General features: G+C 41.1%; 1 protein-coding gene across 8 annotated transcripts in view; it reads left to right on the top strand.

The window, feature by feature from the left end:
• Positions 1-23,138, top strand: part of slc8a2b (solute carrier family 8 member 2b) — a 206,255-nt gene that overhangs the window by 178,998 nt on the left and 4,119 nt on the right. For 7 of the 8 annotated variants that reach the window (XM_085429459.1, XM_085429462.1, XM_085429456.1 and 4 more), the window contains 6 exons: positions 21-394; positions 5,935-6,038; positions 7,999-8,016; positions 13,874-13,998; positions 17,567-17,666; positions 21,983-22,261. In XM_085429459.1, the coding sequence (XP_085285585.1) occupies positions 21-394; positions 5,935-6,038; positions 7,999-8,016; positions 13,874-13,998; positions 17,567-17,666; positions 21,983-22,261 (1,000 nt within the window). Of the gene's footprint in view, positions 1-20; positions 395-5,934; positions 6,039-7,998; positions 8,017-9,912; positions 9,994-13,873; positions 13,999-17,566; positions 17,667-21,982; positions 22,262-23,138 lie in introns of all 8 variants that reach the window. The other variant, XM_085429464.1, reaches the window with a different exon arrangement.

The following is a 23,138-nucleotide window of genomic DNA, read 5'->3' as shown; positions in this document are numbered from 1 at the left end:
CTGGTATCTTCTGTTTCTAGATTGGCATAATCGATGATGACATATTTGAAGAGGACGAGCACTTCTTTGTCCGCCTGTTGAATTTGCGTGTTGGTGATGCAGAGGGGATGTTTGAAAGCGACGAAGTGGGTGCCGCACCCAAAGCTCGCTTAGTTGAGCCCCTGGTGGCCACGGTGACTATCCTGGATGACGACCATGCTGGCATCTTCACGTTTAGCGAACGAATGGTACGGGTGAGTGAGAGCGTGGGCACAATGGAGTTGACGGTGGTGCGCAACTCAGGCGCCCGTGGCACAGTCATCCTGCCGTACCACACCGAGTCAGGCACCGCCAAGGCTGGAGAAGACTTCGAGGAAGCCCGAGGAGAGCTGGAGTTTACCAACGACCAGACCAGGTGAGTCAGGATGACATCATGCTGCTCTTCTTCTGGTTCTTGACATGTAAGTAATAGGGAGGAGAAAGCTTTTCACAATTTGTATAGGAACATTTGAGTGGACACATCTAACACGACCAATGAAACTCGTATGCTTTTATTTTGAAAATCAACCATCTTGTGACCAAGACTCTGACCAGGACACTGTTGTGCTGATCTTCAGTATCACTCAGCAGCTTTCGACCATCATCTTTTAGACTCTAATGTCATCATCTTGGACTCCAGCTGGTAATGATAGTCCTTGTCCTGCTGCTGGGCAGCTCTGACCACACAAGAAGCAGGTGAGGAACCGCTTCATGTGGCGCTACGCAGAGCAGAACAAGGACTACCAGCTCCAGAAGTTCATCCAGGCTACAAGAAACATACTAAACCAGCAGCTGATTAGGCTGCTGTCATTAACTTTCCACAACCTCCTCGTCAATGAAGATGCAGATGAAAATCTTAAACGCTGTATTGTTCATTGTTTGTCCCTTTATCCATGTGACTGCATGCACTCATCCATCCCCAGTACCACTAACATCCCAATCAGAATTAGAATATGTGGGGGAAACTAAGTTTCTATAGAACATGACACAGAATATTGTGTTACCTCTGTCCTGGTTCATTTACATTTTATTTCACTAGCTGGGCCCACGTCCCCATTTTAGGTTTGACAGCATTTGTTAGGCGATAAAGGCGAATGGCTTAATCAAGAATTGAGCTGTGGTTTGGGAAGGCCTCGATGGGGACTGGTGGTGGCAGATGGTCCTACTCCTGAAAGTCAGATAATTCATCTCCAAACTAAAGGGCTGAGTAAACCTCAGCTAATGTTTTAAAATGGAATTTGCTGAAGATGAAACATATTTTTTTAAAACTACAATGATTTAGTGTCAGGGTAGGTTTCTTCAGTTAGAGACCCACAAAAACAAAGGAAATTGATTTCAGAACAAACAGGAAGACACACCAAGTAGCGCTCACTGATGACGGTATTGATGCTGTTAATGATTAGCAATATTTCAGAGCAGTGACTGATGAGTACCTGTGAAACTGGGTACTCAAAGACCAGTGTCATTAACAAGAAAGCATTACAACAATTACACTTCATGCCAAATCTGTGACAGTTGATGTGGATAGATGCACATCGCTTCTTTCTAGTTCTTTCTGTTTTTTGCTTCTTTTTCTTCCTCCTGTAGTTAATAAGAACAGAAACATCTGTAAACAAAGTTGTAAATATGTCCAGTAGGATTGCATGTCAACAAGAACACAGACCTGTATGAAACTGTGCTAACATACCAACAATAACAATTGTATGAAAAGATCGTATCTGGGCTGATAAAATGTACTACTGCAGATTTTATCAAATAAATCTGCTCATTCTGGGACCTGAAGCTTTTGTTCCAATCGAAGATCTTTTTTGCGTTAATGTCAGCAAGCAAAGAAAGAAAGAAGATTTAAAATCTGACCAATTACATTAATTTAGGATGGTATTGGGTCGGGTGATGTATGTCCTGTTCATTTGAAATGCTGAGTATTTCAGAGCCCTCTGGCCTCCTGCTGCAGTTAATTAGTGAAAATGCATTAAAACAAATAATCTTTCACTTTCAGACTTTGCTGCTCTGCGTGTTTATGCCCACAAAAGAGGATAAGGATCTTTGAATGGTGAATAATTCAGGGGATGGAGTAAAGAGAGTGTATGATTTTCAAAATAAGTTGTTATTGATTAGAAATTTATGCTTTCACCTCTTCACTCCAGCTAAATGTATATTTTATTGAACTTTTCTATAACAGTAAGAGGAATGGGCAGAGGGAGGTTTCAGCTGCTGCGTGCTTCGTGGTGATGTTTGCTCGTCTCCATCCTCTGCTTGTTTCACTTCCTCCTCTTTCCTCTTGTTTATTCGCATGTCTTCTCTTACCATTATTCTCTCTTCACCTCTTTCAGCGCTCCCCACACTGTCTTTGGTTCACCTTTGTGCCTGCCAGACGACAGTCCTATCCATTATTCATCACAGCTGACCTGACGGCAGGCTCAGCATGCTCATGCTGGATCTTTTCTGAGTTTGTGTCACATTATACTGCACGGTAGTGTTGGAGTGAATCGACCAGAACCTAACGAGTAACGTCAGGTCATATTTGGTTGTATTTATAAGTGTAGCAGCTCTTTTTTGTGTAGCCGGGTCGCACCACCAGATGGCACTGTGCAGCGTGTCGGGGTCTCCTTAGAGCCGGCGGGGGTGCTTTGAGCTTCCGATAGGATGCGTCTTCACATCCAGCTCTAACTGTCTACAGTAACAAACCTCACAGGCAACGTTTTTGACACCGGAGCCTTTCTCCTTTTCAGAACTGTGTAGCACTTATGACAAGTTTGAACGACTCGTGCTTGTGTGATATTGATTCCAGGAGCTCCACATTGATGTAAACAGGTTCACTGACTGGCAGGACAGTGAATTTAGTGAGACAGGTCTGGTGATGGGAGATCTCAGCATGTTTCTGTGAAGCAGCACTTTGGCTCTGCTCCTGAGGAGGGATTTATTCCTGTTTGCTGTTCCACTGGTTAATCATGGCCCAGTCAGCGTGTCTGAACACGTCAGCTTTCACTCAAAGCTCCCACCTTGTGCCTTTTGTGCCCCTTGTGACCTTATTAAGTTTCTGTGTGGCTACATTTAGTTGCATGATGACCGACGATGCAGTTCCTAGAGATAGAGTTCCTAGAGTGGGCAACAATTCTCTGAGTGCAGCTCCAGAGTTATTCATGCCTCTGCAGTCGTTTCATTTCTGTGAGAGGACTCCAGCTCTCAAGGGTGTAGTTTTGTTCTTGGACATAACATGTCACCAGCTTTCTGCTAAAATCAGGACTTGGTGTTTCACATCTTTTTAGGCTTTTTTGCAGCTCCACACTGCTCTGGCTCTAGCGTGTGCTGACCGCTACTGCTTGACCACAGCTGGCACTGTTTGCACATCTGAAAACAGAATTTGAACAAATCCTTGCATGCTTAAAATTACTGAAAAGGAACCTTTAGTGGGTCTGTTTAATTAATAAAGAAATGTCTGAACATTGTTTGACTTGCGTGCAAATTAGAGTGGCCATACCTATTTTGTTGTTTACAGAAATTTGCTCATTATGAGTGTGAAATCCAAAATAAATAAAATAAATAGCAAAGATGACAAAGTTGTCAAGAGGAGGGGTTGAGTGAATAGGTATACTTCAATATTTAAAGGTTTTACTGGGTAGTAAAATACTTCTTAAAGGTATTTACTATTTGAATTTCACATCATATAAATGGTGGCAGAGAATGATAACAGCATCACATTCAACAATCAGCTGCTTGACATTTTGAATGGAAGCAGATTAAAGTAATTATTTTAGCTTTTGTTTTGTTTTTTGTGCCCTCTATTTTTTTATGTAAAATGATTTTTAGGAAGTGAGAAGACTTTCTGCAGACTCGCAGCTATCAGGTTAAAATGCCAAAGTTGACAATCTGCAGTAAAATAAAGTAACAGCAACATCGGGGTGAAGACACGTCAGTGTCGCCCCCTACAGGTGAAGTAGCTGGTCTGGTTTTATTAGTTATTCAGAATCAGAATCAGAATCAGAATACTTTATTGATCCCTGGGGGAAATTATTTTTTGTTACAGTGCTCCATTTTAAACCAACATTAAGACAAGACAGACAATACGCTAACTAAGAATAGTACAATATATACATATATATACATACATACATACATACATAAGTCACTTATAAATAAATATTTGGAAAAGAAACATGTGTAGCTGTAGCAGCAAACAGTGTGTTAAGTGGATGCGTTGTATAGGGAGATGGCCACAGGCAGGAATGATTTCCTGTGTCGTTCAGTGGTGCTTTTCGGTAATCTCAGTCTCTCACTGAACGAGCTCCTGTGACTGACTGATTCTTGGAGGGAATGAGTGTCAAAGCTGCATTTTGCTAGTAAATCTACATTTGTTAACCTGTAATTATTATATGACTATTTAATGACTACTAAATCAAAACTAAGAGTAAATAACTACTAACAACTGTTAGCAGTTGGATATTTAGAAGAAGTTAATAAGTCACGTTGATTTATGAGTGAGATAGGAAGGAAGTTTCGAGCTGTCAGCGGCATCAGCGGCGCCGTAGCTCTCCTGCTGGACTGTTTTATGATCGTTCTTTCTGCTCATCATCACCTCATCTAATCGCCTCGCTCCTTCATTCTGTCATTTTCACGCCACATTGCTTACCTGTCAGGATGACTTGACTATTGATTGCATCGGCCCAGTTCCTTTCCTTTTTTTCTCCCTCGTTGACTCTCACAAAGCCCTTTGGGTTTTTTGAAGCCGGTGTAAAAAGCTGCAAAATCAAACATGTGGCGCTACACGTGGCGGTGACCCCTTGTGAATGAGGGAGTGCTTTGTTGTCTTTTCATGGCTCCTTCTTTAATGAATACATACTTTTGTATTCCATCCATTCGTGCTCATATCTCGATCTCCTTACACTAAACACTTTTATTGTTCATCTTTCTTCCCTCTCCTTTTCGCTCTTTTTTCCACACCTGTCCTGTCTTCCTTCAGTTTCATTCTCTCCTCCTCCATCTCTTCCTCTGTGTTGTCACGGTAGATTTTCTTCTACCTTCAGTAGGTCGCTCTCTGTGGTGACATTTCAGTCCGGCAGTCCTCAGAGACCTTAACGGGGCTTGTCATCATCACTTCACCTTCACTTCTTCTCTTCTAAAATAAACCCATCATTTCTAATACCGCTCAAACGCTCACTGTCATTATGGTGTTAAAGCTGCTCTGCCTCACTATTGCTTGATTCTTTCCTATTCTTAGTGTCTGGCTTCTTTTCTCCTCAGTGCAAAGTTAATTTCTCTTGGTATGGATTCTGAAAACCAGTCAGCCATGTTGGAGAAGTCATAAATATTCAGCTGAAATCTCCATATGCTATGTGAGCAGATACACTCCAAGTGAGAGTCCCATTATTTAACATTAATGCAGTCTTTGATATTTAAAATGTGGTATTTTAGAAATAGATAATTGCATAATCATCCATGACATCAATCCTTATTCATTATATTTCTCTGACTACTAATAGTTTCCCTCTGTGAGTCTTTTTAATCTGTCTTGCAGTTTTCTCCCCTAGCTCCCACCTTTAACTCACTTATTGAACTTGTGTCCTTTCTATGCATTTGGTTTCCTCCTGCTCTGATTTACACAGCAGCAGGTCCTGAACAGACACAGCAGGGCAGACCTCTGCAGTGTGTGTGTGTGTGTGTGTGTGTGTGTGTGTGTGTGTGTTAGTTCACAGGCCTTGAGATTTGCAATGGCAACACGTCGTTAACAAGGACGACCTGTGGTGAAGGCACCCCGAGTGCTAAAATCACCTATTGATGAAGTGCTTAACTTCATTATGTGTTTGCAACTGACAGTTTTCTGTGTGTGTGTGTGTGCGTGTGTGTGTGTGTGTGTGTGTGCGTGCGTGCGTGTGTGTGTGTGTGTGTGTGTGTGTGTGTGTGTGTGCGTGTGTGCAGTCAGACTCTCCAGGTGAGGATAATTGATGATGAAGAATATGAAAAACATGAAAACTTCTTCATCGTGCTGGAGGAGCCGCGCTGGCTGAAGAGAGGAATCTCAGGTACGTGACTGTAACATGTTTCCCTTTGTTTGATGGATTTACTTTAACCTTTTGATCGACCGTCACCAGCAAACATGCATCAAACCCTGACGTCATCTCCCTGCTCGACTGTCGGTTACAAAGTGAGAAGTATAAATGAAATTCAAAGAGAATATGCTCCACATACACAGACTCGTATTATCAGAGGGTCTTTTTATATGCAAATAATATTTACGTCTAAATTTTGTCTCATTAGTTGCTCCGTGATGCACAAGTTTCAGAGTGAGTCATGTGTTTTGAGACTCAACTTTCTTTCTAGAATTGTTTTTTTAACCGTGACATTTGAAAGAAGCGCTAGTTGACGGTTATTCAGTGTAGAAATGTTTGCTTTGTATTTACAAGACATCATAGACGGGGCTGAGTACTGAACCTTGGCGTGTTTGATACTCGTTAAAACGCAGCTGCAGAGGTATCAAAGTACTGCAAATGTTTGCTTTCACAAAGCTGGCGCTGAATTTCTCTTCTGACTTTAAACATTTAAAGCAGTTTCACAGCTTTGCATTCATGAAGCTTGTTTAAGAGTTTGCCTTAAACAAGCTTGTATAAAAATGAAATGTATACATTTTTACATTCAGATTTAAAAAAAAATATGCAGCACCCTGAAACAGAGGATTGTATTGTTGGGTCTGTTCCGCAGCGATGAGTCTTCATACTCCTATCCATACCTTCTTACAGTTTTCAGCATAGCTGCTATTTTTAGATCTCTCCTTAGAAGTCTCACCAGGTCCACTTGTACATATTCTTTTAGGCAGAGTCTTCTATGAGTGTCAAAGAGATCATCCATCAACCTTTTCTATTTTGTTCCATTTTTGGGAGGTGTTGCATGTTGGTATTGCAAAATGTGTATATATATATTATTTATTTATTTATTTATTTTAGCACGCTCTGAGCCACTCAGGTTTTCTGCTGAACGCTGTCACACAAATGCCACAGGATGTTCATGTTGACAGTCTCACCCTGGGGGATGAATTCATGGTTCACAACGCTCTGATTGTCAAAAATGACGAGCAGGCTCCTGGTCTTCTGTCACCAGGATCACAAACTGGACTCTTCTTGTGAAATCTGCAGAAAAGTGCTCTAATGCGGAGGCACAAAAACAGAATTGAATGTTTGCTTTCTGTCTAAGGTTGAGGTGTGTGATGAAATGACAGAGCGCACAGTGTGCATGGTCTGAAGGGAGCGTGGTAAATAGCAGCTACTGAGCTGAATGAATGAAGGAGTCTGAATACAATCTCAAAGATGACCATGACTTTAAAACAGCTGTTATGTTTCTTGCATTTCAAAGCTTTCAGCCTTTCAGTCACAAAACTAAGTTACACCTCTTCAGTAAATTCACAGAAGAGGCTTTACAGCAGCTCAGACTGCAGCTGGGCTTTATTTGTCCCAGATGAACAGGTGGACAGCGGCACATTATTTGTGTATATTTTGTTGCCTTTTCTTTTCCTTTTTTTCTTGTCTTTTACTTGTTTGTTTGTTTTGTTTGACCCACTCTCCTCACAAGGATCGATAAAATTTCATCTTATCTTAGGAACACAGAGACACACGTCTTCAGGGAGACAGCCATTCATCTTTCATCCATCGACACACAAACCCTGCTTTTCTCTGTGTAACGTGGAGACGGGACATTTCCTTTAAACTTCAGATGATTTTTTAGACTGTCCTTTGTGTTATTAACTTGGACAAAACACTAACAGCTGAAAGACAGACGAGTAAGAAAAGAGATCGTTGCTGAAGGCACTCGAGTTTTATTGTAAAGACAAAAAGGTTTTACTGAACTGTTAATATTGACTCACTTGTGAGATCAGGTTTGCGCTTTCATTGTGGAGTTTTGTTTTGATTGTGCTTTCCCTCCTGAATGTTCGCTGGTACTTACTGCTCTTCTTTTCTTGTCCACACGCCCTCCTCTCTGTTTTCTTCACAGCTCTGCTGCTCAACCAAGGTAAGACCATCTGATTAGTTCCTCTGCTTCAAACTGTCAGGACGTCTGAGTCGAGCCACAGTTTTTCAGTCAATATGTTGATTATTTTGTGGAATAATGAATGAAATGAAGTGAAGCAATTATAGATATATATAATTTTTCTAAAGCCTTTTAAAGGTTTTTTAATGGGGAAAAAGAGAAAGAACATTGATCTTTTAATAACACTGGTAAAGGTATTCAATTATCAGAGTCACTGATGATTCACTTTTATGTCAGCTCTCCAGCAAAGGTTGACATTTAAAAATGGTATTTTAACCCACACTGAGGCATGAACATATTTGGAGCGAGACGATAATAAATTCGGTCTGACTCAGCGCTCCATCATTCTGTTTGCTCTTCTGGCTTCCTGCTGATTCTGCCTCAAGGAGGAAGGAGAAAAATAACCTAATATCAAATGCCTCACTTCTGCACTGCTGTCAGCAGCTTAACATGCACATATAAAACTCATCCATGTTGACACATAGACTGTTTGTGACACTGTTTCTGAAGTTTTTAATCAGTAAAGTTTGAAAACATCACTGAATTTCTATATATCCACAGAGCAGAGCCAGAGGATTTGTAGAGTAGTCTGGACACTGGAGTTATGGGGCTGGCCACCCTGACAAGCATCACTTTGCTGTCTGCTAAGTCTCACTTCTGCTAACTGAAATCACTAACATGGATTTTTGACTTCTACCTTGGAGGAAACACAACTTAACTGATGATTGTAGACATGTCCTCGAAACCAACAGAGGAAGGTTAAGCAGCACTCAAGCAGGAGATAAAGGGATAAAGGCTGCATTTGCTGTCTTCTTCTTTCAGTTACCCCCTTTTAGGGTCGCCACGAGGATCATCTCACTCTATCCCTAGCATGCTCCTCTGTCACACCAAGCCTCTGCATGAATCTTCTTTGTCGTCTTCTTCTTTTCCTCCTGCTCGGCAGCTCCATCTTTAAAATCCTTTGCCCAATATATCCACTGTCCCCAAAAGTTGATTCTGTTCATCTGGTCGTAGCGTTTTCAGTGGGAGAAATGTTTCGTTACTCCTCTGCACATGTCCAAATCATCTCAGCCCTTCCTCTCCAACTTTGCTAACTTTTCTGATCTTGTCCATTCTGCTCACTGCCAATCAAAACCTTATGGTCTTCGTCTGTGCCACCTCCACCTCCACCTCCTGTCTTTTTGTTACCGCCACCATCTCCAAACCATCATTTCCTTACACACTTACTACTATCCTTGCCCCCTGGACACTCGTCTCCACACTCTTCATCCTGTCTCCATTCTCTTCTTCACATCTCTTGCTTTGTATGGTTGACTCCAGGTATTTAAGCCCATCTCCCTTCACTGGCACTGCTCCTTGCATGTTTAATTTTCCATCTGCCTCCCTCTTATTCGAACACATATATCTTGTTTTGCTTCTGCTGATTTTTATTCCCCTTCTCTCCAGAGCATACCTCCACATCTCCAGGCTCGCTTCCACATGCTTCTTGCTCTCCCTACAGATCACAATGTCGTTTCCAACCATCATAATCCACAGAGACTCTCGTCAGTCACCATGTTCTTTACCACTGCAGACAAGAAGGAGCTCGGAGCCATAGTACCACAGTTTCTCTCTCAGCACCCTATCATAGGCATTCTGTAGATCCACAAAGACACAGTGAAGCTCCTTCTGACCTTCTCTATACTTCTCCATCCGCTCTCTCCAACCAAATATTGCCTCTGTAGATCTCTTTCTCAGTATCAAGCCATTCTGCTCACTGATCTCCACCTTTCTTCTTAACCTAGCTTCAACGGCTCTTTGCCATAGCTTCATGCTTATCACCATTATCCCTCTGTAGTTACTCCACCTCTTCTCCAACACTTGTTCTCCATTCTGCAGGCATGTCACTCTCCAAGATTGTGTTAAACAATCTGGTTAAGTCCACTGCTCTCTCACCTAGACATCTCCATACCTCTAAAGGTATGTCACCTTAACCAGTGCTCATTGCACACTTCCACATCCTCTCCATAGCTGCTCTCACTTCCTGCGTGCTAATCCTCTACACTTCCTGATCCACTAACTGTCCTTCATCCGTCCTTCTCTCTCTCATTTTCTTTACTTATCAGCTACTCAGAGTACTCCTTCCACACTCGTCACTCATTACTACATTTCCATCTCTTTCCTTAATCTCCCCAACCAGCTGCACATCCTTTCCAGCTTAATCTCTCTGCCTGGCTAATCAATACAAGTCCCTTTCTCCTTCCTTAGCCTTACATATAACTCACTGTAAGTCTTTTTCTTTGCCAGCTAGGCCCTCGGTACTCCTGTCTATTTTCTCCATCCTGACTATCCAACTTCTTCCTTTGAATGTTGTCCTATACTTCCTTGTTTCGCCACCAAGTCTTCCTACCCTCTTTCCTTTATCCAAAGGATAAACCAAATACCAAATCTTGGGACTTTTCCTACAGCTGTGCTTTCTCAGTTATCTACTGACTCTTCCTACCACTCGGTCTGCCTCAACTCTCCCTGAACTCTGTGCAACATTCTTCCTTCTTCAGCTTCCACCATTCATCATCTCCTTAATTTCCAAAGTCATCCTACAGACTGCCAAGCTGCATTCTCCTCTGACACCAGCTTGCATCCACCTATGTGCACCTTCTCCGCCATTATGCCACCCTGCGCTCCTGCCTCTTCTTGAAGTCGGTGTTCACCACAGTCCTTTTGTCCTGGTAGCAACCATATATCTGTTCTTCCACATTTCTCCTTACAACAAATCTACCCAACACCTCTTCATCACTTCAGTTCAATTCACCTACATGTCCATTCTGCTCCTCGCCCTGAGGACACTCACTTCCACTCCACAGTTTAGCATATCCACCCAACATCACCCCTTTGATTTCCAGCTTCAAACCCATGATCCCATCTGAAATTTTAATTTAAAGAGTTTCCAATTTTTAATTTAACAATTTTAATCACTCATAGATGCAATAATTATTCCAGATGATTTTTATATTCTAGATACAGCAAAGTTGTTATAGCCACCTGTTTGCATCTGGACCACAGCAGAGCTGTGAGCAGCTTGTGAATAAAGACTCACAAAAAAATCAACACTTGGTGGTTTGTACAGATTTGTCAGAGTGTTTGTGGCCTTTCTAAGTCAAGAATATTATGAATATTAATACTATATTATATACACAGCTTATTGTTCTGGAGTTTCACGTGTGGAAAGCTTAAAAAAGCAAAACTGTTTATATTAAAATAAAATGCTGTCTTACATATGATATCCATAATGCTAAAGGAAAGGAAAGAAGATGAGGTGAGATATACTTTTGTTAAATCCCATCTTGGGAAGTATAATAACATAGAACAGCTCAAAAAGCTCAATAACGTAAAAAGAAAACAGTCTAACAAGTACAAAAAAATAAAGCAACATAAAATCACGTAGCTCAGTAAGTAAAAATCTATATAAGCGTTTTATTAAAAGAAATAGCTCCACAAAAAGAGCTTACCCAGTTACCAATAAATGTCAGATCACATTTAATTAAATATATGTCAAATCAAAATCGCAGTCCTCCCACATTTTCATTTCAGGAGCTCTTTTAAGTTTATGATCAACACAGACAGTTAAAAATCAAAAATCAATGCTCAGCTCTGCCAGCAGTAAACAAACAGGCAGCCATAACATTTTTCCATTAACTAAACCTTCCAGAGTTTAGAGTATACTTCCTGTCAAACTTGCTATCAAAGCAACTGAGCAGCTTTAACCTCAAATGACCGACCATTAGAGGCAGAAAAAGCATGAATGAGATGCTCATAGACTGAGGAAAAGTGCGCTGAGTGCAGGAAGCTCTCCAGTAGAAGTGGTTTACAATGACACTTGTTGACCTGAAGGTAATTTCTCATTCAACTCCATCGACTGTCACACTGGGGGAGGCAGAGCTCCTTCCCTGAGGTAAATATGTTTGTGCTCAGAGAAGTACCTTAAAGCTAAGAGAAGTCACACAAGCCGAGTGTGTGTGTGTGTGTGTGTGTGTGTGCGCGTCGGTGTTTATGACAGCTTGAAATAGTGCCAGTGAATACTGCCATATGCTGCTTTGCGCTCTCAGCCTTTTTGGAATTAGATGTATACACCATAAAGTGGAGAGGGGAGGTCTAATCCTCGTCTCTTTCCTTTCTTCTTTTCTCTGAGCAGAAAGGCCACGCGAGTAAATCCTGCTCGAAACACAATGAGCCTTAAACTCAAGCTCTCTGTGAACCCCCAGACAGCTACTACCTGTCTCTAGTGTAAGGAAAATATTGTTGGCTGTAATACAAACCCTGATTGGCTCTCGGTTATTTCTCCAAGATGAACTCTGGTTGGTGTAGCTGCCGTTGCCACTCTGTTGGCAGTTGATCAGTAAACCAAACTGAGCCATATGTCAGCGTAAATGAACTCTTTCTGCAAGCTCTTTAGTGTTTTCTCTCTCAGACTGAAGCAGGTGTGTATATAAAGCACACGGTTTAGCTTATTAGCATTTTGCATTGTTTCAGCCAGCTGAATTTATGCCATAGAAAAATGTTAGAGTTGTTTTGGCTTAAAGTTGACCGTTTATGCTCATTTTCAGCTGCTTAGTTTTATTATCAGACTCCACTGGAGAAGCTTTTCATGAGTCAACATTCATGATGATCCTTAAACTGAAGGGCTATACTGCAGCCTCGGCTTATCCACAGTCTCAAACAAGCTGCTTTAGCTCCTCCCCTCATAAGTCATAAGCAACAATGTTGCTTGGTTAAGAGGAAGGCCTCACATAACTAATTTTCCATTTGTTAACACTGATTTATTTTTTTTTAATAACAAAGGCACAGTGAGTCGATTTGTGCAGTTATAAATTTTATTTGTTATTTGTTTAAGTCATTTATTATGCAAAATTAATTTTTTTTTTTTTTGCTCTGGGTCACAGGAAAATAAATCTTTGAGTCTAAAACTGTTGGTTTAAGTTTCAATATGTGGGTTTCATGGGTCAATTTTATTTTTTCAGAAATATAGTTTACATAAGCAACACTGTTTTCCACAAAGAGTGTCATTAACTTAAATTTCATAAGAAAAAATGTACAGTAAACTCCTCCAGGACGGAAATGGATTCACTAACAAATCAGTGATTTCAACACATTTCAGTGTGTTCCATTCTGTTTATTGCCTGCCACTTAAACCAAGTCAACCTGTTTGTGGTATCAACATTTTAAAACTGACTTGAATTACTGACTTTAAGCCGTACAAGCCCCACCCGAAACATACCCTAACCTGTTTGAAAAACATTTATGCCCCAGTTGGTCTGGTTTTAATGCTGGTAGAAAATTTGAGTTAACCAGGTTGTTTATTTATTGTAAGTAAAATTGGAAACACTGCAGCTTAAATCACCACATCTATGATGGTGAAGATGATCATTTTGATTATGATAATAATGAAACTAAAACTGACAAAAGTGAAATCTTTTGGGGTTTTCAGTTTTTAAAAAAATCCACTCTGATCAAATATGAATTGAATGACTCTTATGTAAATCCCTTAGACTGACTCACATAATGTGACATGCTTATGCCTTAAATTATTTTTTTATTTTAGTATTTCTCTGAACATATGGTACAAATATTCTACCACCCACCCTTTGTCTCCATGGAGCGACACACACACACACACACACACACACACACGCAGGTATCTGTCACGGACACATAAAAACTCGTATTTCAGGCTCATGGTGATGCGCACAAGTGCTCCTTAAAATAAAACACTTCATTGTGGAAGTACCATTACAAGTTTCTTAGTTTCAGGCCAGTCTCACTGTGCTGTCCCTTCTCTTTCCTTCACATCCATCTTCCACAGAGGGGACAGAGGGGCAGATGACTGCTGAGGAGGAGGAGGCTCGGAGGATAGCAGAGATGGGGAAGCCCATCCTGGGAGAGCACAGCCGTCTGGAGGTGGTCATTGAAGAGTCGTATGAGTTCAAGGTGATGATTCATCTTCTCTTCTTCCTCTGTCACACCATTGTCCTCTCTGTGCAGTAAAAATAAATTTATTGCTACATGTGTTTTTTTTATTGAAGTTATTGAATGTGTTAAAATTTAACACATTGATGACTTATTGATTATTGCCCCACAGCAGCTTTAACGTTTAACACTCCACTTGATTTATTTATTGCAGTTAAAAAAAAGGAAAGGAGAAGAAGCAGCATAGAAACTCCATTTGGGATAAAGCAGAGCTCAGCACGTTGTTTGAGGGAGCTGCAGAGGACAGAGTGTGATAGGATGTGGGCTTGTTTTGTAACACTAGATTTGTAGTGTTATTAGAAGAAACGCAACAAACCTAAGCTGACTTGCAACAAGTTTAAATGCACACCTCAGTGTTTCCAAGAAAGGGCTTTTCCTCCTGTGGCCTCAATACAAACTCCAACAGTCTTTCATAGCAGTTGGGTTGTAGTTCCTAAATGAGGGCAGTGATCGTTTGATCATACTTTATTCATCCCGAGGGAAATTGGGTTAAGGCTGCCAGCCGTGCCAGCGTATGTAGTGAGTGTATGTATGACCCTTTGCATGGTTTTAACTTTGAAAAGCCTCAAAGGGAACGCTACAAACTTGCAGCTCGCCCTACAGCTCCTCTGACTGGGTTGTGTTTAGTGGCTTAGGACTAAGAATTGGTTTAGGCGGGAGGAGTGAGTCAGAGCCACCACAGGTCCAGAGCCAGCGAGTAAATAACATTTTATTTTGTGCTATTTTAATTTCAAGTGAACTAATAATGTCTGTATTTTATTACTTTGATGAATTTCACTTTTTTATACACACACCTCATGCCATGCACATATTCCATATAAGCATGGCAACTGTTTATTTATAAGGACAGGTGGCTCAGTGCTTTTCTATTACCACCTTTAGCATCTGCTGGACCTTTTATTTATGAAAGAAACGAAGATAATTCTATCCCACCATGTAAATGTTAATTATGGTGATCCATCCATTCATTTTCTTAACCAGTTCAGAGTCTCTCGGGTGCTGGAGCTGTTGTAGGCCCAGTAGCAGGGTACACTATGGAAGTTATCAGTCTACTGCTGCACTAACACAGAGAGAGACACAACCATTCATGCCTACGACCAATTTACAATCACCCAATATTCACGTTATTCATCTGTGGAAGGAAGCTGGAGGACATGCAGACACAGGGAGAGCATGCACGCATGAGTCACAATCTTCAGGGTGTTATCAACCCAGCAGGCATCTACGGTCACATCACGAAGAAGCCTTTAGAGTAGAGAGGTTGCATTTTCTGTGCACTGAGACTCTCTTTTCCCTCACATCTTTCTTTGACCTCATGATATTTCCATTGCACTGCAGACAGAGGTTAATTTACTGATTTCTGAGGGCAAAAACAAATGCTAAATAGAAGGAACTGTGCTCTCCTGGCAGAGTTATGCAATCCACCTTTACGCTCTTTCTCACATTGTTAAACCTCGGTCTTAACCCTCTCTCAGTGTGCCGGTCTAAAGTGGGTTTAAATTATTGAAAATGCATGAGTTGCCCTCAATATAGCAGCTCTGTCGAGGCGCACGGAGGATGCAGACTCTCTCAGAGTTTGCAAAGCATCCTCCGTGTGCTTCTTTCTTCTGCAAGCTGTCCAGATATTTGCATGGTGCTTTGGGCTGAGCTCAGGTTGTATTTTAAGCAAATAAAAGCAGCCACCACCTCCACATAAGCCCTCTGCCTCCTGCATGCTCCAAGCAATAACATTAGATTAGTTTACTGGTGACAAACATGCAGAAGGACCATTTGGATGGATGATAATCCGTCATTTTTAATTACACTTCACGAACGTTTAATTAAGGAATCTTATCAGGTCACTCATGTGAAAGGACCATTTTCTGTTTTGCTAGGAGGTTTTTATTGTATTACAGGTCTGAGTCTGTGTGAAATACACAAAATTAAATAATTTAACCATCAACAAGTTCTCTTAATTCCTGTTATCATCAGCTCTTATGTAAGCAGTGGGTGTTTCACAGGTTTTAAATCATGAAAATCCTTCTTAAATGCAGTGAATAACACAAGTGCTGTCACAATAAGCAGTCGCTGAAATACACCTTGTTTGCTTTTATGCTTTCCTCTGAATGATCTGAAATCTAATTAACACAAAATGTGTCAAAGCAGATAAGGTCAGCTCAACGAAGGACACGAACAACTCAAACACCAGTCTCACTCTAAGCCAATTAAACGCGAGCAGAAGCTTGGATTTGTTTGAGGATTAATTACACGAGGAACGAGCGCTGAACAAACATCAACAACGCCGACGGAGGAGAGCCATCATTCCATCATCACATCAAACACCGTCCACTGAGACACCAGATCGTCATCCTCCGCTTGATTAAACCAACCCCTTGTGATCAAATAAAATTGTACTTGTCGCTCATCATTAGTGGATAGTGTGAGTGACCTTGAGGAATAACGCAGTCACTGTGAAGTATGTAAAACAGTGGGAGAGGTGTGCATGTTTGCACTGTATCATCTGCTCCTTCTTGTGTTTGCTGGTTAAATTGCTGAAGTGAGTTTCACAGCTCCAAACTCGACCGAGCACACTGAGCTTTTACCTCGTGTGTTTGTGCAGCTGCAGACAAACTGCACGTACTTCAATCATACAGAGACGATTTTATCATCGATGCCCAGATGTTGACGTTTTGGCTTCGAGGTCTACACACAGCTCCTCTAACTGAATCGAACTGATGATGGGTGTGTCATTATATGGAAAATTAAATAATCTGAAAAGAAAAAGAAAAAAATGTGTAACACATGCAGCAGTGAGTGAAATATCTGATGTGGTGTCTTTGTCGGCCTCACTTCATATATGACAGATGTCATGAAAGCTTACGCAACTCGTAACTAAATACAGTGTCATTTAATTTAGGTGGTCGTGGTTAACACGATCACCTAATATGCAAAAGGTCCCGAGATTCTTTGCAAGTAAGAAATCACAAAGACAAACAAAGCTCGTCTTTATGATGCATCTGTTCAGCTTCTGTGAGAGTTTGCAGGTAAACCGTCAGCTGGATCTGGTTGGTTGTCCTTATGGTCAGCACTGTTAGTATGAAAATCAGAGTGCAGAGCTTTTCCCCTTAATAAATGAAATGAAACTGCATTTTGCATTTACTCAGGTTTCCTTTGCCTAGCTTTATGTTACATTGTGTTTGATGATCTGAAATACAAACGAGCGGGCAAATCCTTTTTTCATACACTGTAACTGTCAAAACTGAATCAAATGCCCAGAAATAGTCTTCCTCCTAACACTTCCTATAACGCAGCGCAGGAGCATCTTTTATTAGAGCCGTCCCACCTGCCGGCTGCACTTTTAAGCCAAAACCGTCCTCCTGACAGGTAAACTCATATGTGTGAGTTTTTGAAGGCCCCCTAAACTTTTCTCCTCTTCCCTTCAGCTGCACAAAGCATGACTAACAAGCTCTATCTCACCTGAGTGACTCTTGTCACCTATCCTTGGATTTAATTGCTTGCTAATGAAGTGTGTTGTGCTTGTGATTGGCAGAGCACTGTTGACAAGCTCATTAAGAAGACCAACTTGGCGCTGGTTATCGGCACACACTCCTGGAGGGAACAGTTTGTGGAGGCGGTCACTGTCAGTGCAGGTGAGCTCTGTTTGTGAGAGTCTGTCAGTGGACGCATTACTAGAGTGAACAAACAGCTGTCACATGGACGCTCTCCCCCCTTTAACGACACAGTCAGCCAGTCTAAGCAGAAGCTGTGAGTGTGACCGAGGATCATCTGAAGTTTAGGATTGTTACGCCTCCTCGAGGGCAGGAGGGGGTAACACAACAACTCCAGATACTCGGTACAAGTTTTATAAACAGAAACAAGTTTAATGGCAGCTTTCTCACAAAAACAATAACCAAAATTCATACAACAAATATGGGGGAGAAAGGGACAGTTAGTGTAGAATATATATATACTGGAAGTGCTGGGTATACAAGTCTGGCCTAAGTCTTCGGTCAGAAAGACTGCAGCAGTCCAGGAGTTTAGTTCACCGTCTTTAATGAAGCTTCACAGAAGATATGCACTTATAATTGTGGCAGGTGCAGTATCGGTGACTATAAGCATGGTTGTCTGGAAACAGAAACAGGTAACACTATAATTAGCAGGCTCAAAGACAACCAAGCAACAATCAGAACACATCATCTACTCAGACACAGCAATATTTTACAATGTCCACAAGGGGTCGCCGTAAGACCAGAAGTTGGCTAAATAGCACATATCTTCCCAGTTGCTAGTACTAAGGCAAGCATGTGGCAAGCTAACAACAGCTAAACTAAACAATAAACAACAGAAAAATCCTTTAACCGCGGGATATAATCATTGGGGGAGATTCTGGCCACTGGTATTAACTTAGTGCTAGTTAATTAAATAATTAAATAAACCTACTAACGTGGTAGCAGTGTACTGAGGCATAACTTTAGCTTAAACATACACAAACAACTATAACTATTATCATACCAGTTAACCTGTCAAAGGCAATAACACTTACAGTCTCATTAACGCACACGGAATCACACAAACTGCGATACAACTGCCATGCTCTGCTGCTGCTTTTCGTCCCTCACTCTCCCTCTGCGTGATGCGCACATGATCACTGGTGCGCTCATTTGGGTGCGCTTGGTTCTTGCCGCAAGACATCCTGAGGCCGAGTCAGCAGGGAATTTGCACAGTTAGGTTGGGCCAAAAAAAAACATGGATGACACCAACCTACTTATCTAGTGTTTCTAACAGAAAGGACTCCATGTGAGTAGGTGTATGGGGTCCCCAGACTTAGCTACTCCTCTTTACTCAAACCACAACCTTCAAACAAATGAAATACACCAGCAGCACTCTACACATGTGCCAAACAATTCTAAGCAAGGAAGATAGATCTGCCCCCAGCCACAGGTGAGTCTCCTTATCAAGGTGTGCACTCCTGGTTTGTCCAATCAAAGCCTCCTTCCTCTAATTAGCTGGAAATCCCCAAATTGACACCAGCCTGCAGTCTGTGTACCTGAGAAAATGGCAAACAAAAGGAGAGGGAAAGAAAACATGCAGCCTGCAGACACGTAACAATGATTTTGATTTTGGCCATCTGTAAAAGTGCCATTAAAGAGTCTACTGTGCTTTAAAAATTGATCCACACCCTCACGCAGACTGCTGTGACACATCGACTTGATTCATAATGAATTAAATTGACGTTTTAGCATTTTGTAAACGAATGAAACTAAAAGAAAAGCTGTTGATCCCTTTTTTTACACTAAAGCCCCAACATTTGCACTTCAGTCACATCTTGATTATGTTTTAAAATCCACCATTAGGTGTACAGGGACACAATTACAAAACCGTGTCATTACCCAATTAGTCCACTACTACTAGGTTCAAGTAAGAGATAGGAGTGCTACTGTAATGTTGCTTCATGCTGGTGTAATTCATGTAGACTGTCTGGCCTAATGTGTGTATAGCTATAAGACAGCACAGGATTAGGATAGAAGGAGGCTGCTGAATGAGTGAGCTTTCACCCAGCCAGCAGACTGGTATTAATGTTACGCCAGCCTGAACAAAGCCTTGTTAGCTACCGACACCTGATTGTTTGCATCGTCTTTTTTTTTTTTATTAAAGATTCTTCAGGAAGACAGTTTTGGTAACTCAGATTTGTATGCACAAGTTTTCATTTGATGACTAGAATTTAGCCAAGTTACAGTCTCTTGGTAGGATACACAGAAAATCACTCCTCCCAGTTAAGATGCTCAGTGGTTACCAGTCTGGTCAGTAATAGTAAGATTTAATATAGATAGATAGGAGGGGAAGTTCCCTCCCTGGGCTCCCGCTTACAGGGATGTTTAACACAGCTATAGTTCAACAGCTGTTCAGACTTGAGCACCATCAGCTGTAATACAGCTTCCTGTCTGTGTTCACTGGCAAGTTAACTATCTCCACATTAAGCCAGAACTCATGTTAAAAAATGTCCAATCACCTTTTAATGTGCTCAAAACAGTGAACTCAAAATCACTCAGGCAACATGAAGTCTGCCCTCTTTGTGTTTTGTTTTAATAATGAGATGCAGAGTTTTCCCAGCTTTGCTTTGGAAGATACTGACATTGGCTGTTTAAAAGCTGCCAGATGAATTTCACTGAAGGAGAAGACTGATCAAATGTTGTGGGTAAAAGGGGGATTTTACCAAGGCGGGGCCTTATACCAGGATCACAGATTGTATATAAAAGATATACTGTGACGTCACCGTTGTGGCATCATCAGCTAAGGGAGGGGTGGATCGGAGTTAGAATCAAAGTGACACTGTGTCTTCATATGTGGGTGACTTGTAAATCCCTTGATGAAGCATACCTTGCTTTATCCTCTATCCTCAAATGCTACAAAATGACCTTCATGTTCTTTGTGTTGTCATCTAAAATTACCAATTAAGAGCATAAACGCATCAGGAAGGTGAGGGAGCTCATGTACAAGTCTCCTTTCTTCAACCTCAAGAGTTCCCAGCTTTCTGGTGATTTAAAAGAATTTCATTTAAAAGAAAGGCTTTATTTTCCAGACCTGGTTGCTACATCTATTTTTACACACAGTATGTACTCAGCGTGCATTTGTTACATTGTATCTTCGCCCCAAAAATTAGTCAGATAAAAAAGAAAAGATTCATTCCTCTTCTCAAGCACATAAACAGCTGATTCATCACAGAGACGTTGCCCTTAGCGAGAGAGAGCAGGGTAGCAGCAGAGCTGTGGGAACACCTTACCCAGGGTCGCTGAGGTGTTTAATCATCATTATTGTCTAGTCCTACACCCACCTCTACCGGTCCCTGTAGCCCAGTGTGTGCCGTTTCCTCTTCTTGGATTCAGACAGCATCTCCAGCATGTCACATGTACAAAAACATGCTAGCTTGTAATGTTGTTGTTTTATTGTGTCACTTCCAAAGGCATTGATCTGTAAATGTTGTATAGAAAAAACACATTGAAGAAAATAGAGTCATCTGTTCTTATGGAAACACCAATCTCTCTGTCTGTCATTGAATTCTGTGTGACAGTGTGATTTAACTGAAATGTAAAACCGTAACAAAAAACTAAACTAACTAAAAACAAAGCACCAAATGTCGCTGTAAACTGCTCCTCTAATCAGTAAAATATATTAGCATGCTTCTAGTCTGTAGTGTAAGAAAAATAATAAGTCTAATATTTTAAATAGCTGCCTTTTTCAGGCACGAAGGGTCGGTGGAGGTCAGATTTGTAAGTGAAGGCCACCATCTAGTGGAAGTAACAGATCTCTGCAGACAGTCAGCTAACTGTATTCCTTGAAGCATATTTCTATGTGTAGCTGTGAAATTTCTATTATAAAAATGTTTCCTATATCATTAATTTGTCTAATTCTACAACTTTTCATAGCTTTTTACAGGAATTAGCCCCTGTTATGGAGTGGATAATGAAAAATGTGTTTTTACCGTGATGGGTTTTGTTTTCATTGTATTTTGTTATGTTAAATATAAGATTTTTTTTTTTTTTAATCTGGTTTGTATGAAGTAAGAGATGATGACTGTTCAAATAAGCTTATTTCTTTAACATTTCAACATTTAAGAAATATATAATAGATAAAGGACCCAGTAAAAGTATGATAAAGATTTTTTAAAGTGTTCCTGTACAAAAGTCAAAGGCCGCTCTGTCCTTTAAGGTGCTAAGATAGTTTGGTCACTTCAGGGTTAGAGAGCTACGACTGCAACAGCACATTTATGGGATTAATATCCTGCCACGCCATGAAACTGGCAGGACATGAATCCCACACATCACCTACAGAATCAAAAAGACCTTCCTCGTGACAGCGTAAACCCAGGTCACGTACTGGGTCCAAACCCCCTGAGTACTCTGAGTAGTATGATCTCCATGCTGTTCGTAACCTGTAAAAAATATCACTGTGTGTTTGGCTCTTCCAGGTGATGGCGATGATGACGAGGAGGAAGGTCGTGAGGAGCGCCTTCCATCTTGTTATGACTACGTCATGCATTTCCTCACTGTCTTCTGGAAGGTTCTGTTCGCCTGCGTCCCGCCAACAGAGTACTGGAACGGCTGGGCCTGCTTCTTCGTGTCCATCAGCGTCATCGGCCTCCTCACCGCCATCATCGGGGATTTGGCATCACATTTCGGCTGCACTGTGGGGCTGCGGGACACCGTGACCGCCGTGGTGTTTGTGGCGCTGGGAACTTCCATTCCAGGTGAGTAAATGTCCCGTTTCACTGTGTGAGAGAAAGAAAAGGCAGAAAGGAGTTTTTGATGGATTATGGGAGAATACCCAGATTTATGAGTGCATGTAGTGTCACTTTGTAACTTGTAACTCTTTGTAGTTGTTTTGTGTCTTTCAGCCATTTTGCTTTTTTGCATCTGTTTATAATCATTTATTTGTATCTTTTGTTTTGTAAGATAAGATAAGAAGAACTTTATTTATCCCGAGGTAAATTCTTTTGTCATACACATGCTCAATGCAGCAAGAGAGACAGGGAACAGAGGAATATGATATACAATATATACAATAAGAATAGTGGTGATTTGTTTGTCTTTCTGGCCATTTTGTGTCTATTTGTCAGTTTGCATCTTTTTAGTTGTTTTTAGTCACTTTTTTGTCATTTTTGTGTCTCTAAATTATTTTATATCTTATTGGACACAAGCTTTGAGCCTCATTAAAGTAATTTTGGATCTCTCTGTAGTTGCTTTGAGTTTCTGTCAATCATTTTGTACCTTTGCAGTTGTTTTTTTTTTCTTTTTTTTTGTATCTTTTTGGTCATTGTTTGTCTCTTTGGAATCATCTAATTGCTTTCTATTAAAAACATTACTCCGGCTTCCTCCCACAGTCCAAAGACATGCAGTTTGTGGGGATAGGTTAATTGTTTAATCTAAATTGTCCACAGGTGTGAATGCGGGAGTGAAGCTGAGTGCGAATGGTTGTCTGTCTCTGTGTGACCTGTCCAGGGTGTACCCTGCCTCTCGCCCTATGACAGCTGGGATAGGCTCCAGCGCCCCCCGTGACCCTGAAAAGGAGAAGTGGAAGCGAATAGATGGATGGATGGATAAGAAACATTTTCTGGGAGGGCGATT

The sequence above is a fragment of the Rhamphochromis longiceps genome, linkage group LG14 (genome assembly GCF_057381845.1).
Source record: "Rhamphochromis longiceps isolate RC_006_pf linkage group LG14, R_longiceps_female_GT1.1, whole genome shotgun sequence".
NCBI classification, from domain to species: Eukaryota; Metazoa; Chordata; class Actinopteri; order Cichliformes; family Cichlidae; genus Rhamphochromis; species Rhamphochromis longiceps.
The sequence above is the reverse complement of the archived record's forward strand: the minus strand, read 5'-3'. Positions and strand labels throughout refer to the sequence as shown.